At 46.4% G+C, this 25107-nt stretch overlaps 1 protein-coding gene and 1 non-coding gene across 6 annotated transcripts; both read right to left on the bottom strand.

Moving 5' to 3' along the window:
* Positions 1-1853: 1853 nt before the first annotated feature.
* Positions 1854-1926, bottom strand: TRNAK-CUU (transfer RNA lysine (anticodon CUU)). The gene has a single exon. It is a non-coding gene; the product is annotated as a tRNA-Lys (tRNA).
* Positions 1927-2656: 730 nt separating this feature from the next.
* Positions 2657-25079, bottom strand: SFXN2 (sideroflexin 2). 5 transcript variants are annotated; one of them, XM_077748437.1, is made up of 14 exons: positions 24994-25079; positions 23001-23250; positions 11900-12084; positions 11569-11739; positions 10488-10586; positions 9682-9757; positions 9306-9391; positions 7975-8035; positions 7543-7609; positions 6748-6797; positions 6366-6415; positions 4689-4736; positions 3814-3867; positions 2657-2977 (listed from the first exon to the last, which is right to left on the bottom strand). In XM_077748437.1, the coding sequence occupies exons 2-14, from the start codon at positions 23019-23021 to the stop codon at positions 2920-2922; spliced, it is 1026 nt and encodes a 341-aa protein (XP_077604563.1). In that variant the 5' UTR covers positions 23022-23250; positions 24994-25079; the 3' UTR covers positions 2657-2919. The 5 variants fall into 5 exon arrangements, with proteins under 5 accessions (XP_077604563.1, XP_077604565.1, XP_077604564.1 ...); XM_077748439.1 differs by having other exon boundaries at positions 23001-23128; positions 24994-25058; XM_077748438.1 differs by lacking the exon at positions 24994-25079 and adding an exon at positions 24222-24422.
* Positions 25080-25107: the final 28 nt, after the last annotated feature.

Raw genomic sequence — 25107 nt, 5'->3', positions numbered from 1 at the left:
TGTATGTATCTGATTGTAGTAAGTACCTGGCTGACCCCTGGCACTAAATTGGCAACTTTGTTATGGCACACCAGGTGTTACTCTTTCTTTCTTTTTTTTTTTTTTTAAGATATCCCTACAACGTCTTGTACAAGGCCCAGCCATGAGTCCAACAATGTTGGCAAAATAAATGAACAAGTGAAGACCCATGCCAGAGAAGCCAGATTCCAGTAGCTGCCAATTTCCTCTCAAAGTCCTGCCAAAGCATTTTGCAGCCTGACCTAGTCTAGCCCATAGCAGAGCCCATAGGGAGTTTGTTCTTGGCTTAAATGGTGGCAAAGTGGGAAATAAGAGTGAAGAGATGGGTTCTGCCTCTATCTTGATCCTGCTTTCCTAAGTGTTACAAAAGATGACAAGTTTTTTTCTGCCAATCTCAAATGTCTTAGAAATTCATCCATCCCACAAGCTCCCTAAGGGAGAAATAAAGATAAAGCATCAGGCAAAGCTGAAGTATTTTCACAGCACAGGGTCTCAGTCCTGGCCTCAAGGTTTGAGAAGTCCTCCTATATAAAAGCCAGGTATCATCATTAGGATGCTAATTTCAATTTAGCAAACACAGGAGGTTTCTGTCCTAACTTCCCTTTCTTTCTTTACCTGAAAGCTTAAACTAAGCCGCTGCATGGGAGAAACACTAAACCCTGCCCAGTCTGGATTAACACTTCCCACACGAAGCCGTTTGAGTCACCCTAGCCACCTCGCTTCCCACATCCCACAGATGCCAACTCAAAGGGAAGCAAAGGTGCAGTCTGAGGGAGCACTTTTTAAAGTGCCTTTAAACTGTAGCCACTACAAACTTCAAACTTTTCCAAAAGAGCGATTGTCTATAAAGGGAGGAGGAATGCCAGGAAGTTTAAGGAGCTGGGAGGGAAAGGAGAAGGTTGTTGATTCTTGAAAAAACATCAGTGGGGAACTGCTTCCAAACTCTGGCTAGCTCTGGTAATGGTCTTCCTATTTGCCTTTGGAAATGGGCAAAGTGGAGGCCAGATCTCCTATCCTAAGGAAGCTGGCTCAGACACACAGACTTTTCTGCTCGGAAATCAACTAAAGTCAAATTGCACATGTTATGGAATGGATGAACTTTGAAAATATTATGCTAAATGAAAAGTAGTCAGACACAGAAGGCCATAAACTGTGTGACTTCATTTATAAGAAAAGTCCAGGATAGACCAATCTATAAAGGCAGAAAGTAGATGAGGGGTTCAAGGGAGTAGCAGATGATGGGAATCCAGAGACTGCCAGGTGGTACAGAGTTTCTTCTGGGAGTAAAAAACATCTGAAATTAGTGATGATGATTACAACTCTGTGGATATACTAAAAACCACAGAATTGCACACTTTAAAAGGATGAGTTTATGTTACATGAGTTCTGTTTTAATTGCTTTAAGTTTATTTATTTTGAAAGAGACAGAGTGTGAGCAGGGGAGGGACAGAGGACAGTCCCAAGCAGGTTCCCAACACTGAACCCACAAAACTGGAAGATCATGACCTGAGCTGAAAACAAGTCAGACCCTTAACCGACTAAGCCACCCAGGCACCCCTGAAATTTTTTTAATGTTTATGTATTTTGAGAGAGAGAGATTGCGCCCACAAGGGAAAGACAGGGGGAAAGAGAATCCCAAGCAGGCTCCACGCTGCCAGCACAGAGCTGGACACAGTGCTCGAACCCAAGAACCATGAGATCATGACATGAGACAAAATCAAGAGTCGGATACTTTGAGCCACCCACGCTCCCCTGTTATGTCTTTTTCAGAGAAATGTGTGTTCATGTCTTCTGACTATTTTTTCAAAAAACTATTTTTATTTAAATAATCTCTACACCCAACGTGAGGTTTGAACTCACAACCCCAAGATCAAGAGTCTCATGCTTTTCCAACTGAGCCAGCCAGGTACCCTTTGCTGCCCATTTTTTAATTGGATTATTTGTGTGTGTGTGTGTGTGTGTGTGTGTGTGTGTGTGTGTGTGTGTGTTGAGTTGTATAAGTTCTTTATGCATTTTGGATAATAACCCTTTATCAGCTATGTCATTTGCAAATATCTTCTCCCATTCAGTAGCTTGTCTTTTAGTTTTGTTGACTGCTTCTTTGGTTGTATAGCTTTTTATTTTGATATAATTAACAATAGTTTATTTTTGCTTTTGTTTTCCTTGCCTCAAGAGACATATCTGGACTCCCAATTTCTGCTTTAACAACCCATCCAGTTGACTCTGAAATATGTTCTTAAGAACCACTGCTCCAGAGTGGAGGAAACATTTTGTGTAAAGTAGAAGAGAGCAAATATTTTATGCTTTGCGTGCCACATACATGGGGCTCTCTGTCACATATTCTTGGTTCTTCTTTTATACCCTTTAAAAATATAAAACATTCTTAATTCCCAGGCACACAAAAACAAGTAGCAGGTGCATTTGGACCCTTGAGCCACAATCTGCCACTCTAGAACAACACAGCTCCCATTCTGCAGCGTCCGGCATATTTTTCCTCCATAATAAGGGAAATAAACAATTGCCTCCAGGCATCAGACATCCCTTATAGTTGTAATAACCTCTTGCATGCCAAGGTCAAAGTGAGACCAGATCCTGCTTTCCATCCAGGCTTTTACTAATTCAGCCTGCATACAGTTCATTACGCTCTTTCAAGAAATTTATTTGATTCACAGTGATATCCTTTGAACAGTGAGTAAATTCTACTAGATGAAACTCAGACAGACATTGATCCCTAGTAAGCCACAATGGTCTCCTTCCACCCCCAACCCACACCAAGCCTGGAAAGTCACCTACAGCAGCCAGATGGGAAGGGCAAATGGCTGCACTTTGCTGTGCATCCTTTAAGGCTCTTTGATCCTGGTTGGTTACTTCTCAGAGGTATCCAAATAAAACTTCTCTTTCCTATTCAGTACATACCAGTCTTTGGTGTTTAACCCAATGGGCTGAGGAAGGGAGGCAGCTAGGAAAATATACCCGTTAAAATGCGTTATTAATGCCTACATATATTGTTTTTACTCACAGTTAGTGGATTTATCTTTTAAACACAGAGAGGTATAATCAGACATGATTTTAGCACAGGAGGACAAAGTCAGTGTCCATAGACAGGGCTTAAAGCACCATTAAACTTTGTTACCTCATGCAATGACCCTTTTTAGCACTAAGAACCCCTGGGTGCCTGACCAATTAAGATTAGCAGCATTCCCAAAGACGCTTTCTGACCAGGGGACACTGGGGATGAGAATGCGGAAGAACGGAGAAGGGCCCCAAGGTGACAAAGGTTTCTTCACCTCCATTCCTGAGCTAGAACTGCAAGGGTAAAAAGTTTCATAGCGTGAGATAAGATGAGGAGGAAAGGAAGAGGAAAGAGGAGTAAGACCTTCTATCTGCCCCAGGGGCTCTTCCCCAGTCCTGGCTGGAACTAGAATCCCAAAAGTTTCCTAATTTTTCCAAATGGTTGAGTATCTCCCTCAGGTCCCATCAGCTCCTCCTTCAGGGGGTCTCAGCTCCTGGTCTCCAGGGGATGGTGGTTTAGGGAGGAACAGATAAAAGATTTGGTCTTTGCTCCCCTTCACTTTTATCCCCTGGAGTCCAATAAGCCAGATGCCTGGGTGAAAACACGAGGCTCCCCACCTCCGAAATCTACCCTGGCTTTCAGGCCACAGGAGAAGAGGAAAGAGGGCACAGGTGTACAGAGCAGCTGAGGAGCTGGTGAACATGGGCACAGATTGGTCCTTACTGGGGCAAGGCATTTAGAGGCCCTTATTGAAGTAGACATAAGGCACAAGTTCTCCATACTTGGCTCTGATGGTGTCTTGGAGCTCTGGTTCCAGATAAGAAGCTGGCAGTTCACTGAGAAGAGAGAAGGGGATTATGAGCATGCCAACCGGACAAGCAACAAATTATCGTCAGATAAAGTCCAACTCAAATGCCACCTCTAAGAAGCCCTTCCTGATTTTTCCATCAGAATGAATGGCCTGTATACAACATAATATATTGCTTTTACTTCTACTCAGGCCTGACCTTCATTTTCCTTGGTGCCAAACTTCCATCTTCTCTGCAAGATTGCAAGCACGGTGCTTGAACACGGGAGAAATCTAGCAGACGACACTGAAATATGAATACTAAGGCAAGGGAACCTGGCATCTTCTCGGTATATATCCAAGCTGCACCTCGTCTCCTGGAGCTAATCCTCTCCCCTCCCACAATTTGATGCTTTGTTTCCCCTTTCCATCATCCCTTCTCACACCCCTTCCCTGCCGGGACATATACAAGAAAAGGAGAGAGGTCCAAGTCATCCACCCCCTACCAAACACACTCCAGAATAAGTACCTATCCCTTTGTTCCATTCCAAGGACCAGAGCCAGCCAGGGAAGATGTATCTAATAACCTAACCCGCAGGGACAGAAAGTTTCTTCCTGTTCCCCCACTTCCCTCCAAGGCAGCCCGTGCTCCACTAGGAGGAAGCAACTCATGCCTCCATCCGTTAGAGGTCCGTTTGGGTTTACCATTCACCCGGGGCTAAGAGGCCCAGAGTTTAGGCTGATAGGCACTTGTCCTTAGACACATGCTGCCCTTCCTGCCCCTCCTTGTCTCCTTCAGGACGCAGGCAGGTCAGGGAGAGCAGGGACAGGGCATTCAGTAAAACAAAGTAAGGAACGAAGAGCTGTTACCATTTCTGTGGGAAGAGCCCACATGCGACCGGCACCATGAAGATGAGGCTGGAAGAAAAGAGAAACAAAGTGTGAAGGGCATCGCCCCGCAGGCCTACTCACACCCTATCTCTGAGTCCCCCAAAGGAAGGGGGAGATGCCCACTCACCAGCCCGCCTGCCCTGCCGCTCCACGGCTCCTCTCCCTGCAACTCTTCTCTTGGTCTCTCAGTGCCAGGATAGTCATTCTGGGATGGGAAGGAATTGGCCTCCCTTCGCCTCCCACATCTGCCTGCTGTTCAAGCAGATGACGATAACGAAGGCACTGGGAGTGCAAGTAGCAGCCCTGGGTACTGAGCAGTGAGGGGTAGGACCCCTGAGGTCCTGCGCCCCCGGCCCTGAACACCTGGGCTGATAGAGAACAGAACAGGGCAGCTTCTCAAACTTCACTATGCATGCAAGTGTTTTCCATTTGTGTGAGGTTGGGATGCTTGATGGCCCCAGGCTGTCCCATCATTTTTATGTCTCAGCATATCTGTGTATTTACTTAGTTAATTTATACTGAAATATAGTTGGCATATAATACTGTGTCCACGTAAGGTGTAGAGCATGTTGATTTGATACAGTGAAACATTGCAATTCGTTTGCCTCCTCAGCATTAGCGAACACCTCTATCTCTGTCACAGAATTATCATTTTTTTTTATTTATTTATTTTTGAGAGAGAGACAGAGTGAGCAGGGATGGGCAGAGAGAGAGAGAGAGAGAGAGAAAGAGAATCCCAAGCAGGCTCCACACTGTCAGCATAGAGCCCGATATGGGGCTCGAACTCACAAGCCATGAGATCATGACCTGAGCTGAAACCAAGAGTCGGACTTGAGCCACCCACGTGCCCCCAGATTATCATTTCTTTTTTGTAGTGGGACTGTATTGTGGTTTTCCTCTCCTCTCCGGTCTGAAGGTCAGAGGAGGCCCCAGGACAGGGGGTCCCCCAAGGACTCTGCTCTCCATGCAGACGTGTACACAGAGCCTAGCCGGCCTGATGCCCTCAAGAAAGATGGGGCTAGAGGTGCCTGGGTGGCTCAGTCAGTTAAGCATCCGACTTCGGCTCAGGTCATGATCTCATGGTTCGTGGGTTCGAGCCCCGCATCAGACTCTGTGCTGACAGCTAGCTCAGAGCCTGGAGCCTGTTTCACATTCTGTCTCCCTCTCTCTCTGACCCTCCCCTGCTCATGCTGCCTCTCTCTCTCTCTCAAAAATAAATAAAACATTAAAAAAAAAAAAAAAGAAAGATGGGGCAAGGGCGCTCTGTGTGGCCCACGTACAGAGCTCAGGCGCTGTGGAAGTCAGGTGAAAGACAGCACGTTCTCCAACATGGGCAACACAAGAAGACAGTGCTAAGGCGACCTTCCTACCACAGAACCCAAACCATGAAAATACATTACTCATTGGGGCGCCTGGGTGGCTTAGTCGGTTAAGCGTCCGACTTTCGCTTAGGTCGTGATCTCGCGGTTCGTGGGTTCGAGCCCCGCGTCAGGCTCTGTGCTGACTGCCAGCTCAGAGCCTGGAGCCTATTTCAGTGTCTGTGTCTCCCTCTCTCTCTGACCCTCCCCGGCTCATGCTGTCTCTCTCTCTCTCCCCTAGAAATAAATAAAAGTATTAAAAAAAAAAAGAAAGAAAGAAAGAAAATACATTACTCACAAGCACCCAGACAGCAGCACTTGCAACGGGGCATGGAGAACCTTGACTTTCTGAATAAAAACAAACAAAAGAAAGAGCCATATAAGACTTAAAGATCTTAACGTGAACCCCACAGCTGCCCTACCCCTGAGCAGTCCGCTAGAAACCCACAGGCATGAAATGCCTAGCTGTGAAGGAGAGACAAGGGGGCTTCTCTTGCTCTCTACAAACAAGGCCAATCTACTGGCTACAGCATCTAAAGCAGGCAGCCAGCAGGGACGGTATGGGCCCTCCCTAAGGGAGAGAAGGCCAGCAGCTAGAGAGAAGGATGACGGTCAGGAGCTGCTAAGGTAAGGTTGAGGGGCCTCTGGGCAGGGAAGACGGAGGAGAGAACCCCACTCACCTTCATGAAACGCAATTTCTCCAGCCTTTCCATGATGACTGGCAGCAAGACTGGAAGAGACCAGGGAGAGCGTGGGGGTAGGGCTCTAAGACTCTCTCCAAGACCCCTTCCCCAAGTCAGGTGATTCCCCCCACCTCCCCTAACGTTCCAGAAAATACTTTAAGACCGTGTAGGCACGGCCGCCCCTAACCTGTCCCCTAAGTCCTAGGAGAAGGGTGCTTCCCGAACTTCTCCACTTGTACACCTGCACTAGGACATGTACCGCAGGCCCAAAGCGTCCTTCTCAAAACTCGAATCTTTGAAGGCTCACGCAAACAAACCCCGTATCCTACTCTGTAACATGCTTCTGCTAAAAGCAAGACCAGGGCAGGGGATGTGTTTTCTTTACCACTGTCTTCCTGGCACCCCACACTGTGTCCAGCACATTGAAGGTACTTAATGAATATCTGTGGAATGAAAAGAACTTTCTTCCCCACATCTCTGACTAACTGACATTCCGGCAACTACAGTGCGGTTCTCCTGTGGGCGTCTGTACTCCAGCACCACGTAGGAGTAAGGTATACAACATGTGGATCTGATACACTAATACAGGGTAACAGGAGTCCCACTATAGCATCAGCTCTGATCTCTAGCAGACCACACATTTATTGTTTCTTTTTGGTGGTGCAAAAAGCCAGTTTGACAAGCTGTAGAAGCTGGGGCCCCACTTCCCACCCAAAAGCTGAGTATGGCTGAGGCCTCCATCACGTGTTGTGTTCCAGGGTCCCCCAGGACAGGAGGGCTTCTTTAGCTTACTCATGCCAGGGGCTGCCATGGTGATCCGAGAAATGACCACTTGTGTGATGCCTATGGCCGCAGCTCTCTGAGGACAGAAAAGAGCAAGTTGTCAGGAATGACCTCATCCAGTATCCATGGGCCGCACCGGAAGCCTGGGTCAAGAGTCAGGATCAGGTGTGAGCTGATAAAGGGGAAGGGATAGATCTGCCAGGGGCTGTATCCTCACCCAACCCTCTCTCACCGAGCTAGACTTTTATGGATTCAGGACCAGAAATGATAAGAGAAAGGATATGACAAGCCTGTTCTGAATAAGAAATGTAGGGAAATTGAAGGGCAGGAGAATAGAGTCAGGGGGACCCTGTAGCAGAACCTGAGCCTGCTCTAACCACTAAGAACAGAACAGGTATAAGAAATTCCCTCCTCCCACCCCAAATGGATGCTTCTGCTCACCCGGGAATGACCGATCTCATTTTGATTCCCGTCCTTCACGCAGATGCCCTGGATGAGTTCCCTAAACACAGACAGGAGCTGCTGAACATGGGAAGGGGGTGCTGGAAGCCTGTCTACAGCAATGTGACACACCAGGTAACCAAGGCCAGCACACTCAAGCTCCAGAAAGCCACCTCCTACACTCCGGCCCTTTGATCTTCCTTGTGTATTCCAGTGAGTGGTATCTCAGGAGTGATCTAGGGCAGTGGCTAAGAGAGCTAGGCCGGGGCTCAGACTCCCTAGGCTGAATCCTGAACATGCTGAGTAAGTCTCTGATCTTGAGTAGGTTCCCGAATTCCTTCTAAAGACTCAATTATCCTCATCTGCAAAATGGCACTCACTTCACGGGAATGGTGAGGATTAAATAGGACAATGCCTGCAAAGTGCTTAGTCTGGCGCCTGACAGAGTGACTGCTCCGTAAATAGTAGCTATACTGGCTATTATTCTCTGGTTAGTTCTTGACAGCTCTCGACCCTGGACCAGATAGGTGGCTGGAGCTCATTTATTTGTTGGGAAGGAGACCCTGGGTGGGGGAGGGAAAGAGAGGACCAATGTGTATGCATGACTCTTCCCATAGTGGGCTCTTCCCACAAGCGCTGTTGTGCTAAGTTCCTGCTTGCTAGCAGTCCTAAGTAAACGGGGCTGGTAGACACTGGTGATGGTGATGAAGGCCATGACGATAACAGTAGCAGTAAGGGCTAACACTTAGGTAGCATTTGATACCTTCCAGGAGCTGTTTTCAGTGCTTTATGTATATTACATCATTAAATTTTACAACAGAGGAACATCGATGCTTTCTCTAGTCAAAAAAACAAGAACAGCAAGACACACGGATCTCTCATTTAACCTTTCCCACTGTGAAGCTTGAGCCGGGTGCCTGGAAAACATCTGTCTACTCCTCTGGCTTCTTTCAAAGCTTCTTGGCTCTGTTCTATCTTTGGACACCTCGCTTTGCTACGTTTCATTCTGTAAGCCATCTCCAGGGCTTTGGAAGTAGGCAGGGCTCACAACTTAAATATGGTTGCAGTCGAAAGGACACGATCTCCTACGAAGCCCCCGAGTCCACCCTATCCCCACCCCCATCCCGCACGATCCAAAAAATGACTCCGACAACACTCAACACAGACTAAACCTAAGTCACCTGCCATTCCTGTGGCCATCACTGTTGGAGCAGCCCAGCAGCCCTCCCCACACCCACCTCAGCCCCTAAAAGCCACTCACTGCCTTGATTTCTGCCCTGGCCCCACTAACCTTATGGTGTATAGGGAGGCAAAGGGAGCCCCATACTCACTGCTGTCGCATCATTGGGATGTTGACACAGTTAGCAGCAGCCACAGCAGCAAAGGGCACCCAGCGGCCCACCAAGGGTGGAGCTCTCTATTGGGGAAAGGGAATAATAAGGGTCACTGGAAGATGGGAGGGGAGGGGGCTTAAGGACCATAAAACAAGAAATCAGACCTCGCTTCTGCCACACATCCAGACACTTGGTCTGGGAACCCAAATTCCCTCAGAGGCCCAAGACCAACCTGGGGAGAGCTCGGCTACATTTCCCACTAGTTGGCTGGGCTCACCCAGACAAGGGCATTGCCAGGCCTGGGGGAATGTTTTCCCTAGGATTTTGCTGCCCCCTAGTGGCCACCATGCCCACAGCTGCCCCAAGAGCATACCTTTGTCAACATGTTCATGCTCACAGCGGTGGCCACTGCAGTGGTTGTGGCTGTGATGTAGGAAAGGGCCATCTGCCTAGTGGAGGAGAGACAGGCTTGGGAGTGGGTGGCCCTGCTGGCTGAGGGCAAGACCATGACTCTATTGAGAAAGTCTGGACATGAGGCTTCATGTCTGAGAAGCTCATGTGAACTATCCCCAATGCCATCTTATGACATTCCCCCCTAAACACACACAATGCTCCAGCCCCGTGGCCACCTTCAGCACATTAAGCAAAGAGCAAACTCTTTTCTGCTTCAGCACCTTTGCATGCTGTCGCTCCCTATCCAGGGAATTCTTCTGTCGGCTCTACATGGCTAAATCCTTATCCTTCAGAAATCAGCAGAAATGTGGGCTCCCTGGAAAAGACTTCCCCCAACCAGCCCAACCACACAGATGCCCCTCTGCTGTTCATTATCTTGTCACCTGTTTATTTCCTTAATGGCAGCAGTTAGGATCTAAGATTATTGAGCTTGTTTCCTTAGAAGTCCTTAAATTCCGTAAGAACCATGCCAGGCACTTAATATCTACCCAAGAAATGCTTGATAATGAACAAATGAATAAACTTTGAACTGGTCTAGGAAGATAACTCTCCTCATCAGCCTCAGAAAATACTTGCAAACCGTAAAAAAGGGGACTTGGTCACCTGCCCAGAATAAGCCCCGCCTGGGGAAGATAGCCTGAGAACCCAGTAGAAGGGCTGTTTCCCTCACGAGGACAAATACCCACTCCTGACCCACGCGGACAGCCTGGGGTTCAAGTCTCCTACCTGACCGACGTGGGGGAAGCTGCATTCCTGTTGGTATAGTTGACTAAGGCATTGAAGGACTGGTTCACCCACTGCCAGAAGATCACAGCCGGCATCGTCCTACCGTAAGGGAGGCCCAGAAAGGCAGAGGAGAGTCATGCAAGGTTTGGTGGACACCCCAGATTACCTGCTGTTCCCCAAGTGTCCCATGCTGTTTCATGCACCTGGGCTTTTGCACAGGCTGGTTCCTCTGCCCGGAATACACACACACACACACACCTCTTCCATTCATGGCTAAATCCTGCTTTGTTGAGACATCACTTCTTTGGAACCTTCCTGACCCTTCCCCCACCCTTCCTCGACTGTGAGTCATTCTATGCTCCCTGTTCTCATAACCCCCTATTCTCCCTACAACCTACCACTTAGCAGGCTAGACTATAGCTGTTTAGCTATTGATTTCTTCAACAAAACTGGAGAAGCTCTTTGAGGACAGGGGCTATAGTTTTTATATGCCTAACACCTGGCCCAAGGCCTGGCTCAATAACTGGACAGAGGGATGCATGGGGAAGAAGGGCAGAAGGAAGAGGGGAAGGCAGGGGAGAAGCTACAGCAGCTACAGAGAAAGTTTATTCTCTCCCTACTGGGCTGAAAGGGTCTTCCTATTTGGGGGAGGGGGGGGCAAGGAGGGTCATCTTCCCATATTTTTTACTAGGACATTACATTATAAAAATATATTAATATTTCATTGTTGAGTAAGTATTTTCTAAAGAGGGAAGTAGGATGGCTTATTCATTGAGAGTTCTAGAGAGGACTGCCTCAGTTAACATCCGGGCACCCATATTTCCTGGCTGTGTGGACTTGGACAAGTCACGTCACCTCTCCAGAACCTCAGTTCTTCATCTACAAAATGAAGATGACAAGAGTACCTCTCTGTAGGGTTGATGCGAAGATTAAATGAGATAATACAGGTGAAGAATGTCGCCCAGTGCCTGGTATTTGGTAAGGGGTCAATAAAGATGGCTATGATTGTCATCATAATATGGCTCCCTGCCCAGCAGATTCAAGTGGCCACACTGCCCACCACCTTGCTCCCAGGTTCCACCTGTAGAACTGGAGCATGAAGCCCGTGATGATCATGCCGCCAGGGACCTGGAAGGACATCCGCCCGATGACATTCATCTTGTCCCCGGTGTCAGGATGGAAGGCTGAGTCATACAGCTTCTTGGCATACAGCAGCTGCTCCAGTTGGGTGCCTGGAGGCACGACCCCCATCCTGCCACCCAAGGATAATGGACAGAGTTACCGGCCAGGACCCGTGTTCCAAGTCACCGTGCTCCCCCCTTCCTGAGAGCTCTGCCTAGTCCCACATCTCTAGTTTCCACCTTCTCCCTAGAGATCCGTGTGCCTCCGGCCCCGTCCCCCCAGCTGCTCACCTGCTCTTCTCCACCATCCCCTTGGCCCAGTCCAGCTCACGCTCTGGGACCAAGACAGTGCGCGGGTCTGTGATATTGAAGAAGTGCTTCACCCGCCCCAGGAAAGTGCACTGGTCCCAACGGGGGACATCAATGTTAAAGCCAGACAGATCAGCCTCCATCTTGTTCACACACAAAACTGTGGACTTAAGGAACAGAGAAGGGAAATGAGGATCGTCCCCCAAACCACAGCCTGCCCCTGAGGCCCTGAACACTTCCTGCGGTTGTAGAATGTCTGCTTTCATCCACCACTAGCATCGTTTGACTAAGTTTGGGCAGGGCCTAGTGAATGGTCACTGGCCTGAGGAACCGGACACCGATAAGTGTTTCCTGAGGGCCTGCTGGTAGCCAGCCCTGTGCTTGACCTTGCTGTGGGAGACACTGGAAAATGGGGTAACACCGTGCCTATTCTTGGGGAACAAGAGCCCACCCGTGGAACAGGATATAATATACATGCAAGAGTAAGTACAGGAGAAGAGAGAAAGCAGAGATGGGGGAGCACAGTAAGAAAAGGGGGCTTCCCAGAAGAGATGGAATGTGAGCCCCAGAAGATAGACTGATCTGAAGGAGGCAGAAGGCATGAATCATAGTCAAAGTAGAAACAATTACAGACAAAGGTAGAAATGAACACGGCATGATCACTGTCATCACTTCTGTATACGTGTGTGTGGTGCATGCCGGTCCTGTGAGAGATCTCAGGCCATGGCTGTGACTGAGGTACCACACCTGCCCTCAAGGAATTACAGAGTGGGAGGTAAAGCCACAAGGACAGCAGTGTGAACAATGCTGTGGACACTGAGGGCAGTGGAAAAACCAGAGATGAGGCATCTAAAACTGCAATGACCTTATCTCCAAGTTTTCCTGGGACTACTGCCCCAGGGTTATTGTTAATAGCATCCCCGTGCGCTCGCAAAAGTGTCCTGTTTTGGACATCCATTTAAAATGGATGAGGATGGGGCACCTGTGTGGCTCAGCCGATCAAGCCTCCGACTTTTGGTTTCTGTGGTTCGTGCATTCAAGCCCATCAGGCTCTACACTGACATTTCAGAGCCGCTTAGGATTCTCTCTCTCTTTCCCTCTCTCTGCCCTTCCCGCATCTGCTCTCTCTCAAAATGAATAAATAAATTTAAAAAATAAATAAAGAGGATGAGGAATTCCGAACATGCTTTTTGAAAACAAGAAATAAACAATGTTTTGAAGGATGGGGAGAAGTTAGAGAGGTATCCCAGGCCAAATGAACAACCAGCAAGGACCGCAAACAGGGCACGTGAGGACCAGATGATGTTTATCACAGCCAACACTTACTGAACTTTGACTCTATGCTAGACGCTTTGCTTGGTGCTTAACATGCATTTTCTGAATGCATCTTCACAATAACCCTATAAAGTAAGTGTCCTTTAATCTAACCCCATTTTAAGATGAGAAAACCAGGGCACAGATAAGCAACTTTACCAAGTCACACAAGCATCAGCCAGTGGCAGAGCAAGAACTTTAATTCAGCGTGATTTACTTTAGAACTCTACTTCAGATTCTGCATTTCCCTCTCTCTCTGCCCCTCCCCCACCTGCACACACATGTGCATGTGCACCCCGTCTCTCTCAAAAATAAAAATTAAAAAACCATTAAAATGTTTAAAAAAATGAATTTTTTAAAAATTTTTAATGTTTATTCATTTTAGAGAAACAGCAAGAGACAGAGCACGAGCGGGGAAGGGGAAGAGAGAGAGAGAGGGAGACAGAATCTGAAGCCGGCTTCAGGCTCTGAGCGGTCAGCACTGAGCCCGACACGGGGCTCGAACCCACGGACCGTGAGGTCATAACCTGAGCCAAAGTCAGATGCTTAACCGACTGAGCCACCCAGGCGCATCTTAAAAAAGGAGTTTAAATAACTATGATTGATATGCCAAGGACTCCAATGGGAAAGTGGACAACATGCAAGAACAGATGGACAATATAAGCAGAGGAATGGAAACTCTAAGAAAGAATCAAAAGGAAATGTTAGAAATCAGAATCCAAAGCAGGCTCCAGGCTCCAAGCTGTCAGCAAAGAGTCCAATGCAGGGCTTGAACTCACAAACCATGAGATCATGATCTGAGCCGAAGTCAGACACTTAACTGAATGAGCCACCCAGGCGCACCACCTTTTTATTTTTAAAAGATTTTAAGTAATCTCCACATGGGGCTCAAACTCACAACTCTGAGATCAAGAGTTGCATGTTTTACTGACTAAGCCAGCCAAGCACCCCATTTAATATAGTGACTGTCAATCTCTTTTTATTTTTAATTTATTTTTTAAATTTTATTTATTTATTTTGAGAAAGCATATGGGAGGGGCAGAGAGAAAGAACCCCAAGCAGGCTCTGCGCTGTCAGTGTGGAGCCTGATGCAGGACTCAAACTCACGAACTGTGAGACCATGACCTGAGCCGAAGTTGGATGCTTAACCAACTGAGCCACCCAGGTGCCCCCTCCTTTTTTTCTTTTTTAAGTAGGCTCCATGTCCATGGGGCTTGATCTCATGACTGTGAGATTGAGAGGCACATGCTCTACTGACTGAACTAGCTAGGTACCTCTGAGAACTTTCATGAGCTCATCGGTACACTGGACATGGCCAAGGAAAGAATCAGTGAGCTTAAATATGTGTTAGCAGAAGACTCTCAAATGGTAAAGTAGAGAAAAAGTAAAATAAAAAAACCAGAATAGAAAATCCAAGAACCCTGGGGCAATTACATATGGTGTAACATACATGTAATGGGAATGCCAGAAGGTGAAGAGGGGAGGGAACAGAAGAAATATTTGCAGCAATAATAACTGAGAATTTTCCAAAATGAATGACAGACATCAAGCCACAAGTCTAAGAGGCTCAGAGAACACCAAGGATAACTACCAAAAAATCTACACCTAAGGGTGCTTGGCTGGCTCAGTCAATGGAGCATATGACTCTTGATCTAAGGGTTGTGAATTCAAGCCCCATGTTGGGTGTAGATTACTTAGAAATAAAATCTTTTAAAAAAAAAATCTAGGGGCGCCTGGGTGGCTCAGTCAGTTAAACGTCTGACTCTTGGTTTTGGCTCAGGTCACAATCTTGAGGTTCCTAAGTTCAAGCCCTGAGCTGGGCTCTGCACTGACAGTGCAGAACCTGCTTGGGACTCTCTCTCTACTCTCTCTGCCCTTCCCCACTTGAATGTGTGTGCACGCTCTCTCTCTCTCAAAATAAATAAACTTAAAAAAAAAAAAAGAAGAAGGGTGCCTGGGTTGCTCAGTTGGTTGAGTGTCTAACTTTGGCTCAGGTCATGATATCGTGGTTTATGAGTGTGAGCCCCACGTCGGGCTCTGTGCTGATAGCTCAGAGCCTAAAGTCTGCTTTGGACTCTGTGTTCCCCCTCTCTCTGCCGCTCCCCTGCTCGTGTTCTGTCTCTCTTTCTCTCTCTCTCAATAATAAACGTTAAAAACATAATAAGATAAAAAAAAAAAAAAGAGAAAATCTTTAAAAAATAATCTAGGGGCGCCTGAGTGGCTAAGTCACTAAGTCACTTAAGTATCTGACTCTGGGTTTCAGCTCAGGTCATGATCGCAAGGTTCACTGTGTTTGAGTCTGTCAGCCTCCGCACTGAAAGCACAGAGCCTGCTTGGGACTCTGTTTCTCCCTCTCTCCCTGCCCTTCTTGTCTCCTTCTCTCTCTCAAAAATAAATAAACTTTGGGGGGAAAAAAAAACTACTCCTAGGTGGGAATACAAATTGGTACAGCCATTATAGAAAACAGTATGGAAGTTCTTCAAAAAATTAAAAATAGAATTACCATGTGATCCAGAAATTCCACTACTGGGTATTTACCCAGAGAATATGAAAATAATAATTTGAGAAGATATGTGCACCCCTATGTTTATTACAAAATTATTTACAATAGCCAAATTATGGAAGCAGCCCAAGTGTCCATGGATAGATGAATGGGTAAAAAAGATGAGGTATATGCATACAATGGAATATTACTGAGCCATAAGATAATGAAATCTTGAAATCTGCGACAACATGGATGGATTTAGAGAGTATTATGCTAAGTGAAATAAGTCAGAGAAAGACAAATACCATACGTTTCCACTTGTATGTGGAATTTAAAAACAAAACAAATGAACAAATAAAAAAAGATAACAAGCAAAAAAAGGACTCTTTTTTTAATGTTTATTTATTATTAAGACAGAGAGAAACACAGCATGAGAGGGGGAAGGGCAGAGAGAGGAGACACAGAATGTGAAGCAGGCTCCAGGCTCTGAGCTGTCAGCACAGAGCCCGACATGGGGCTCGAACCCATTAATTGTGAGATCATGACCTGAGCCGAAGTCGGATGCTCAACCGAGTCACCCAGGTGCCCCAATGTGACTCTTTTTTTTTTTTTTTAAATATTTTTATTTATTTCTAGGAGAGAGAGAGACAGCGTGAGCCAGGGGAGGGTCAGAGAGAGAGGGAGTCACAGACTTAAACAGGCTCCAGGCTCTGAGCTGGCAGTCAGCACAGAGCCCGACGCAGGGCTCGAACCCACGAACCGCGATATCATGACCCAAGCGAGAGTCAGACGCTTAACCGACCAAGCCACCCAGGTGCCCCTCAATGTGACTTTTAACTATAGAGAACAGACTGATGGTTACCAGAGCAGAGGTGGGTGGAGGGATGGATCAAACAGGTAAGGGGATTAAACAGACATTTTAAAAAAGAGTAAACTGATCATGACGAGCACTGAGTAATATATAGAATTGAATTACTAATTGTACACCTGAAACTAATATAACACTAAATGTTAACTATACTCAGATTAAAATTAAAAAAAAAAAAACTAGTCACATTATATTTCAAATTGCAGAAAATCAAGACAAAGAAAATCAAGGAAGAAGTCTCAGGGAGGGAAAAGAAAACACCTTACCGATAGAGGAACAAAGATAAGAACTCTATTGGATTTCTCCTCAGATACCATGCAAGCAAGGAGAGTAGAGTGAAATACTTTAAAGCACTGAAAGAAAAAACCCCCACCAACCTGGAATTCTACATCAGCAAATTTATCCTTTAAAGCGAAGGAGAAATATGGGCTTTCCCAGAAAACAAAATTGAGGGAATTTATCACCAATAGACCTGACTTGCAAGATGTTAGAAGTTCTTCAGAGAGAAAGAAAATGATATAGGTTATAAACTCAGACCTACATAAAGAAAGAGTGTCAGAAGGAATATATGAAGGTAAAATAAAATCTTTCTTTTTCTTTTTCTAAGTAATATCTATACCCAATGTGGGGCTTGAACTTACAACCCGGAGATCAAGAGTCACATGCTCTACCTACTGAGCCAGCCAAGCGCCCCTTTGTGTTTCTTATTCTAATTGTTAACAGTTAACAGATAACAGTTTGTTCAAAATAAGAGCCGCAACAATGTATTCGATGATAATGGCTATGGATACTCCACAAGAATGACAGTAGCACTGTTCACAGGAAGGAGGGAGTAGCTGGGGATACTGGTGTAAATTACCTGCACTACCGCTAAAGTGGTTTAGCGTTATTTGAAAGTGGACTTGGATTAGCTGTAAATGTACATGGCAAGCTCTATGGAACCACTAAAATTTTTTTCAAAGGAAGTATAATTGATATGCTGAGACAAGAGAGAAAATGGAGTTATATAAAAGAGTTAAGGCTTTTAAGGCACCTGGCTAGCTCAGTTGGTAGTGTGCGACTCTTGATCTCAAGGCTGTGAGTTCAAGTTCCGCACTGGGTGTACAGATTACTTAAAAATAAAATATCTTTTTGAAGTTTATTTATTTATTTTGAGAGAGAGAGAAATAAATAAAGGGAGAGAGAGCATGAGCGAGGGAAAGACAGAGAGAGGGGGAGAGATACGATCCCAAGCAGGCTCCGCACCATTAGCACAGAGCCCAATTCGAGGCTCAACCCCACGAATTGTAATATCATAACCTGAGCTGAGGTCAGGAGTAGGATGCTTAACCTACTGAGGCACCCAGGCATCCCAAAACTAAAATCTTTTTTTTTTAAGCTTTTGAGTTTTTGCCTGAGAAATTTCAGGAAGCCCTTACAAGATTTTTAAGCAGAGTGGCAAGATCAGAACTGTTGTTTAGAAAGACAACGCTGTCCCCTGCTTGTGCTCTGTCTCTATCTCTCAAAAATAAGTAAATGTTAAAAAGGAAATGAGGGGCGCCTGGATGGCTCAGTCAGTTAAGCATCTGACTTCAGCTCAGGTCATGATCTCATGGTTTGTAGGTTCAAGCCCCACATCAGGCTCTGTGCTGACAGCTTGGAGCCTAGACCCTGCCTCGGATTCTGTGTCTCCCCTCTCTGCCTCTCCCCTGCTCGTGCTGGGTCTCTCAAAAATAAATAAATATTAAAAGAAAGAAAGAGAACTCTGGGCAGCGACATGAAAATAAACTCAGTGTGGTAGGACCTCATAGGATGCAGAGAGACAGCTGGACAAGAACTTCAATGATCCCGGCAAAGAAGAGGTGGAGTTCATATGAGCCCTGAGGCACAGAACAGAGAGGAGGGACCAAAAGAACAGAAACTTTTAAAGCAGCAGAATCTCAGGATTTGCTAAATGACTGGTTACAGGAAGAATACGCTTATTAGTCAGGGTTCAAGCACAGATGCAGAATCAATAGGATAAATATATCCTTTACATATACTCGCGTAATACTGAGAAATCTATAAAAATGGATTCAATATGAGGAATTAGCAGCCTGGCTTACATAATCGTGGGAGCTGTGCTAGGCAAGCCTGAAGCAGCAGCTGCGGGCAGTTAGCAAGGGATGACCCTGGGAGGGAAGGAGGGCGATGGAGGCATGGAGGCCCAGCTCCGGCTGGAGTCTGTGACCCAAGGGGATGCCTCGCCCTCTTTTAAAGGGATTCCATCTGATTAAGTCAGGCCACCCAGGATAATCTCCCCTTAGATTAACTCAAAGCTAACCAATTAGGACTTTAATTATATTTGCAAAATCCCTTCACCACAGCACCTAAATTCATGTTTGATGGAATTACTGGGAGGTGTGTGTGCTACAAAATAGCTGTTTCTCCCTCCTGGCTCACTTTTTTTTTTTTTTTAATGTTTTATTTATTTCTAGGAGAGAGAGAGAGAGAGACAGCGTGAGCAGGGGAGGGTCAGAGAGAGAGGGAGTCACAGACTCTGAAACAGGCTCCAGGCTCTAAGCTGGCAGTCAGCACAGAACCCGGCGCGGGGCTCAAACCCACGAACTGCGAGATCATGACCTAAGCGAAAGTCGGACGCTTAACCGACTAAGCCACCCAGGCCCCCCTTTCTCCTGGCTCACTTTAAACTGGAAGCATACCAGAGACAGGGATGGAGGGGGGTGCCTAGCTAAGTTGACACATCACAAGTATCTAGAGTGATACCCAGTATTTCTGACTTGGGCCATAATGTGCCTAGACAAAGAATATGGAAAAACAGTCTTTAAGGAAGAAAACACAGAGATGGATTTTCCATGTGTTGGGTTTCAAGTACCGTGAGACTTTCTTCAACGCAGTAGGCTGCCACCTGTCTCAGGTCCTTTACAAATGCCATTCCCTGTCCAGAATACTGTTTCTTCCCCTCTTCACTAACACCTACCCAACCTTTTTTTTTTTTTAAGGTATAATTTTCAGATTTAACTCTCTATCTTCTACAACTAGGTCTTTTTATTTTTCTTTGAAAAATACATGGGTGGCTGAGTCAGTTAAGCATCCAATTCTGGCTCTGGTCATGATCTCACTGTTCCTGAATTCGAGCCCCTCACTGGGCTCTGCGCTGACAGTGCAGAGCCTACTTAATTTTCTCTCTCCCTCTCTTTCTCTCCCTCTCTTTCTCAAAATAAATAAATAAACTTAGGGGGGGAAATCACCTTAACTGACGATTTTCTATATATGTTACAAGTTCATAGGCACAGCTTGAGCAAGATTTAAAGTCATCTCGAGCTATATAATCACCAAACTCCAAAAGCACTCGCAAAATTAAGCAAACAACGCCAGCATTTACAGTATTCGGGAAAGGAAACATATTGCTGACAGAAGCCATAAGACTAGTTAAAAATACATGTTTTATATTAAGTAGTGGTAAAACGAAAGGAGAATTCTACCAAAGACTCCCATCCCAATAAAGACCCACCCACCCCCATAGCTTCCTGGGAAGGCACAGCAGAGCTGCCTCAGAATAAATAGCAGCACATAACTTCAAGAGTCCACCCTCTCCAGGACAGTCTACTTGCAAGGAAGCACCTACTCATCCTTCAAATCTTGGCTTAAACCCTTCCTTGGGGAATCCTTTGAAGGACCCTTACCGCTTCTAGCCTGGCAACTAGATCAGGTGCTCTGAATAAGCCTGCAGCCCTCTGCTTTTTCTTCAGAGCTATACCAGTTTGCCTTAACACTGTGGGTTGTTTTTTTTTTTTTTAAGTTTATTNGAGGGAGAGAGAGAGAGAGAGAGAGAGAGAGAGAAACCCAAGCAGGCTCCAGGCTATCAGTGCAGAGCCAGATGGGGGGAGTGGAGCTCAAACTCTCTAACCATGAGATCATGACCTGAGCCAAAATCAAGAGTCAGACACTTAACCAACTGAGCCACCCAGGCACCCTTCTGTGGTTTTATTTTAATTAATGCCTACCTTCCCCTCTAGGCCATAAGCTCCCTGGGGCCAGGGATTACGATTACATCCATTTTGCTCACTCTGCTACCCCAGTGCCTAGCACAAGAATTCAAGTAAATGCTGAGTGAGAGGTCCAGTTCCTCAGCAACTGGATATTAAGGCTTAAAAGAAAGTATGGAGGTCTGAGTTAGAAGTAAAACAATGAGGGGTGCCTGGGTGGCTCAGTCGGTTAAGCGTCGACTTCAGCTCAGGTCTTGATCTCACAGCTCGTGAGTTCAAGCCCCACATTGGGCTCTGTGCTGACAGCTCAGAGCCTGGGGGCCTGCTTCGGATTCTATGTCTACCTCTCTTTCTGCTCCTCCCCTGTTCATGCTCTCTCTCTCTGTCTCAAAAATAAACATTAAAAAAAAAAAAAGTAAAATGATGAGTCAGCAGCATCAAGGCAGTTTAAGTTTTCCGGTGAGAATGCACAAAACGGGAAGGATCAAGTGCTGAGGACATATCCTGAAAACCACTACATTTAAGAGCCAAGCCCAAAAAAGGAAGCCCAAATAGATCAGAAAGAACAACCGGAGAGGTAGGAGACACAAGTAGCCAACAAATGCAGCAACGGGAGAGATGATCAATGTTTAGATTTGTTGTTGGAGTGGAAGAGACTTCAGCAAGTTGACGTGATAGAGGTGAGTCATTTCCTGGGAGAAAGGAGCCAGGAGAGAAGGGGAGGCCTAACGTGGAGTTTCCATGGTATCCTCACCTGGCTCTGAGGCCACCACTGAGTGGCAACCTCTGGAGCAGTCAGAAGCCACACAGCGAGTGTCCCCTGCCAGACTTCTACTTCTCTCACTCTGCCACAAAGCCCAAGGGAAAGTTCTGGGCTTTGCTTTCTGTGGACAGGCTGACTTGACCTCCTGCAGATTGGTTCAAAGACCAAAGGTATTTCATGCAGTCACAACTGACCCCAGGAATGCTAGAGAGGCCAGAGTTTACTTTCCCTGACCCTAGAGGGGGCTAGGAGTGGCCAGCAGATCACACACAGCCTTGGCTTACAGAGCCCCATGCAGCCGCTCTAGCCTGCCTGCTGGAGACAGCCCAACCAAACAACATTCTATGCTTACACACACACACACACACACACACACACACACACACACACACAGAGCCTGTCTTTGGACATCTCTCTCTATCCTCAACCCAACACGAGAAAGTCCTCTGCCTTTCATAATGGAAGTACTTCTACCACAGAGGGGTAATCATTTGCTAATTCAAGAAAATTTGCCCTAATTACTAAGGTCGGAATAGGAGTTGCTCAGCTCCTGTATTACATAAAACATAAGGCAAAAAACAAAACAACAACAAAAAAAAACCTTAATTCTTTTTAATTTTTTAAAAATGTTTTTATTTATTTCTGAGAGAAAGAGACAGCGTGAGGAGGGGACAGTCAGAGAGAAAGGAAGACACAGAATCCAAAGCAGGCTCCAGGCTCTGAGCTAGCTGTCAGCACAGAGCCCAACACGGGGCTCGAACCCACGAATCGTGAGATAATGACCTGAGCCGAAGTTGGACACTTAACTGACCAAGCCATCCAGGTGCCCCGTATGGCTAAAACATTTCCCCTGGGGCACCTGGGTTGCTCGGTAGGTTAAGCATTGACTCTTGATTTCAGCTCAAGTCACGATCTCATAGTTTATGCGATCAAGCCCTGCATTGGGCTCTGCGCTGATAGCATGGAGCCTGCTTGGGATTCTCTCTCCCTCTCAAAAATGAATAAATGTTTTAAAATAATAATAAAGCATTTCCTGAATACCGGCTGCCCCCCAATGGGCACAGGTCCAGGACTCCTTCAGGGCAAACTCAAACCCTATGTCACAACATCCTATCTTCATTTGCAACATGCTCAGCTTTGTAATCATCACTTTCTTGTCATGTACGGTAATTTGCGTAAAGTTAGCCTTCTCTGGGCGATTGTAAGGTTCCTGTGTAGCTCTCGCGGGCCCTCTAAAAATACTTACTGCCTGACTGAAATGCATTCCAGCTTATTTGTGGGCTCTCTAGGCATCAAGGACATCACCCTTTCAAGTCAAACTCAGAACCTGTCTTAGTTACAGAGGTAAGAGCAAGCTTTCTGTCACAAAGCTGCCGATGGCTCCCTCCTATATGGAGTCCTATCCAGTCCCTAGGTTTTCTCTAACAGTTATTCTCCCTTTTCCCACATAAGCTGCACCTAGTATTCCCTAAAGAAGCCGTAATCATGTCCAGGGTGGCCCCAATTCTGAAGGGGCCTACTTTCCCAAGGTCACAAGGCTTAGGGTCAGTTAGATTGGTCCTCCATCCTACAGGCAGAGAGAGGAAGAAAGGAAGGAAGGAAGGAAGGAAGGAAGGAAGGAAGGAAGGAAGGAAGAGAAGGAAAGGGAGAGAGAAAAAAGAGAAAAAAATGAAATAACCTATTACCTCTCCTGAAGTAATGCTCATCCTTCTTATAGAGATTTGATGTTCAGGGCGCCTGGCTGGCTCAGTTGGTACAGCATGCAACTCTTGATGTTGGGGTCCTGAGTTCAAGCCCCACGTTACAGATACAGCTTACATTAAAAAAAAAAAAGAATTTATTTTCTCTGGCAAACAGTATCACAGCTCAGAGAACAGGCTTCCAAACTCCCTCTGGGTATCTTCCTGCATGTGGGGGAAAGGATTCAAGATTTCCCTGTTTGAGAGAGGGAGAGAGGCAAACCATAAGAAACTCTTAAATACACAGAACAAACTGAGGGTTGATGGGGGGTGGGGAAGAGGGAAAAGTGGGTGATGGGCCTTGAGGAGGGCAGTTGTTGGGATGAGCACTGGGTGTTGTATATAAGCCAATTTGACAATAACTTCTATTAAAATATATATATAATATAAACATATATATAATACATATATTTTTCCCTGTTTGTATCCCAGATAGGCAAAAAACAAAACATCATCACTGCTACTTCCATCAGTGGAAGATCAAGGCAGCCAAAGAGTCAAGAAGATCAAACACAAGGACCACTTGAGATAGGCGAGGGTTGGTGCCAAGGCTGCCTAGAGAAAGTTGGGAGAATGAGGCTAATAATTACACCAGCAGGCCCAGGTACACTTCTGTGACCCTAAGGCAACACCAGACAACTCAGAAAGAGAAGCCTGCCTGCCTTTTTCACAAAAGAAACAACAGGCTAGAGATGGGTACATGGTAGAAATGTACGCTCTGAATTAGCCATTCATCTTACACCTACTTAGTCAAGGTTCTGAACTGAGTGCTCTCTCCAAAGATCTGAAGCAGGTATGCAGCTAGCAGACGTTTAAAAACACACTTTAGTTTAATGCATAAACCGCTAAAGACTATTCAGGGAAAATCTGCCTTCATTCCGGTGAGAATGACTAGACTGGAAAGCCTCCTGATAGGAAGAGGAGAAAAGCCCAAAAACCTAGACGAAAAATAATAGCTAAGCTCTACGTAGCACTTCCTATGTGCCAGGCAGTGTTTTATGTACTTGACACATAATTATTCACATAATCCTCACAGGAACCCAGTGAAGGAAGCATGAGGCACACACACGACTACAAACGTCCAGGTTTATCATTAGTGCCACCACTTTATCAACTCTTAAAGTTCTGGGTTCACATCACAAATATAAGCCGTTCTGTTCCACCTACCTGGACAATACAGTAGCGTTAAAGTCATTTCCTCAAGAGTCAGAACTGAGTTCACCTCCCGACTCTATATTCTTAAAACTACCAATTTCTAGGGCCATGAGAATGAAATGAAATCTTATGTGAAAAGCATTCCACTAGGAAGTACGTAATTTCCATGAGGACAGATTTTGTCCCCTGCTGTGTCATCAGAGTTTAGAACACGACCTGGTACGTAGGTGATTGACTCCTTCCCCTTCTTGGCGTCAGCATGGGGAAGGGATGGGAGGAGGCACCTCTCAACCCACCCAGAATCCCTTTCGCTCTTGGTTGCCTTTAAGTGCAGGCCCGTTTTTTGCCTCCTCCAGGACTGCAAACGGTGCGCCGCTCGGTCCAACGCTGCTTAGCAAAACCTGGCCATTCCAAAACGCCTTTCACCCCTGCTGCCGTCGGCTCACCTCGGCGTTCAGGGCCAGTCCCCAGGCTGCCTCTTGCCCTCCGACAGGCAGCCTCCCACCACCGGATTCCTCCATCCTGGACCCTAACACAGATGTGAAGAAAGATGCACATCCCATAACGTCCCACCCCTCAGCGAGGCCTTATGATGCTGAGGACCGTAGGCGAGATGTCCCTGGGCAGCCCCAGGCTACTATTCGCGCCACGTGGCTTTGGCAGGTGGAAGCCCAGCTCCGGCAACAGCCCCTCCTGAGCAGTCAAGACAGAAATCCAGGCTCCCTCCCAGGATATGGGGTCTTAAGGAAGGTGTGGTAGGCGCCCTCCTCCCAAGACCCCTTACCTGGCCCCCAGAAGAATGAACTGAGACAAGTGCCAACAGATGCACCCTGCGTTGAAAGCCTGGCGAGTACTAACCTGCTGCCCAGGCCGGGGAACCGCCTCTCGTCCCGCCCCC

Source organism: Crocuta crocuta, unplaced genomic scaffold (genome assembly GCF_008692635.1).
Source record: "Crocuta crocuta isolate KB4526 unplaced genomic scaffold, BGI_CrCroc_1.0 scaffold619, whole genome shotgun sequence".
In the NCBI taxonomy this organism is placed as follows: Eukaryota; Metazoa; Chordata; class Mammalia; order Carnivora; family Hyaenidae; genus Crocuta; species Crocuta crocuta.
The sequence above is the reverse complement of the archived record's forward strand: the minus strand, read 5'-3'. Positions and strand labels throughout refer to the sequence as shown.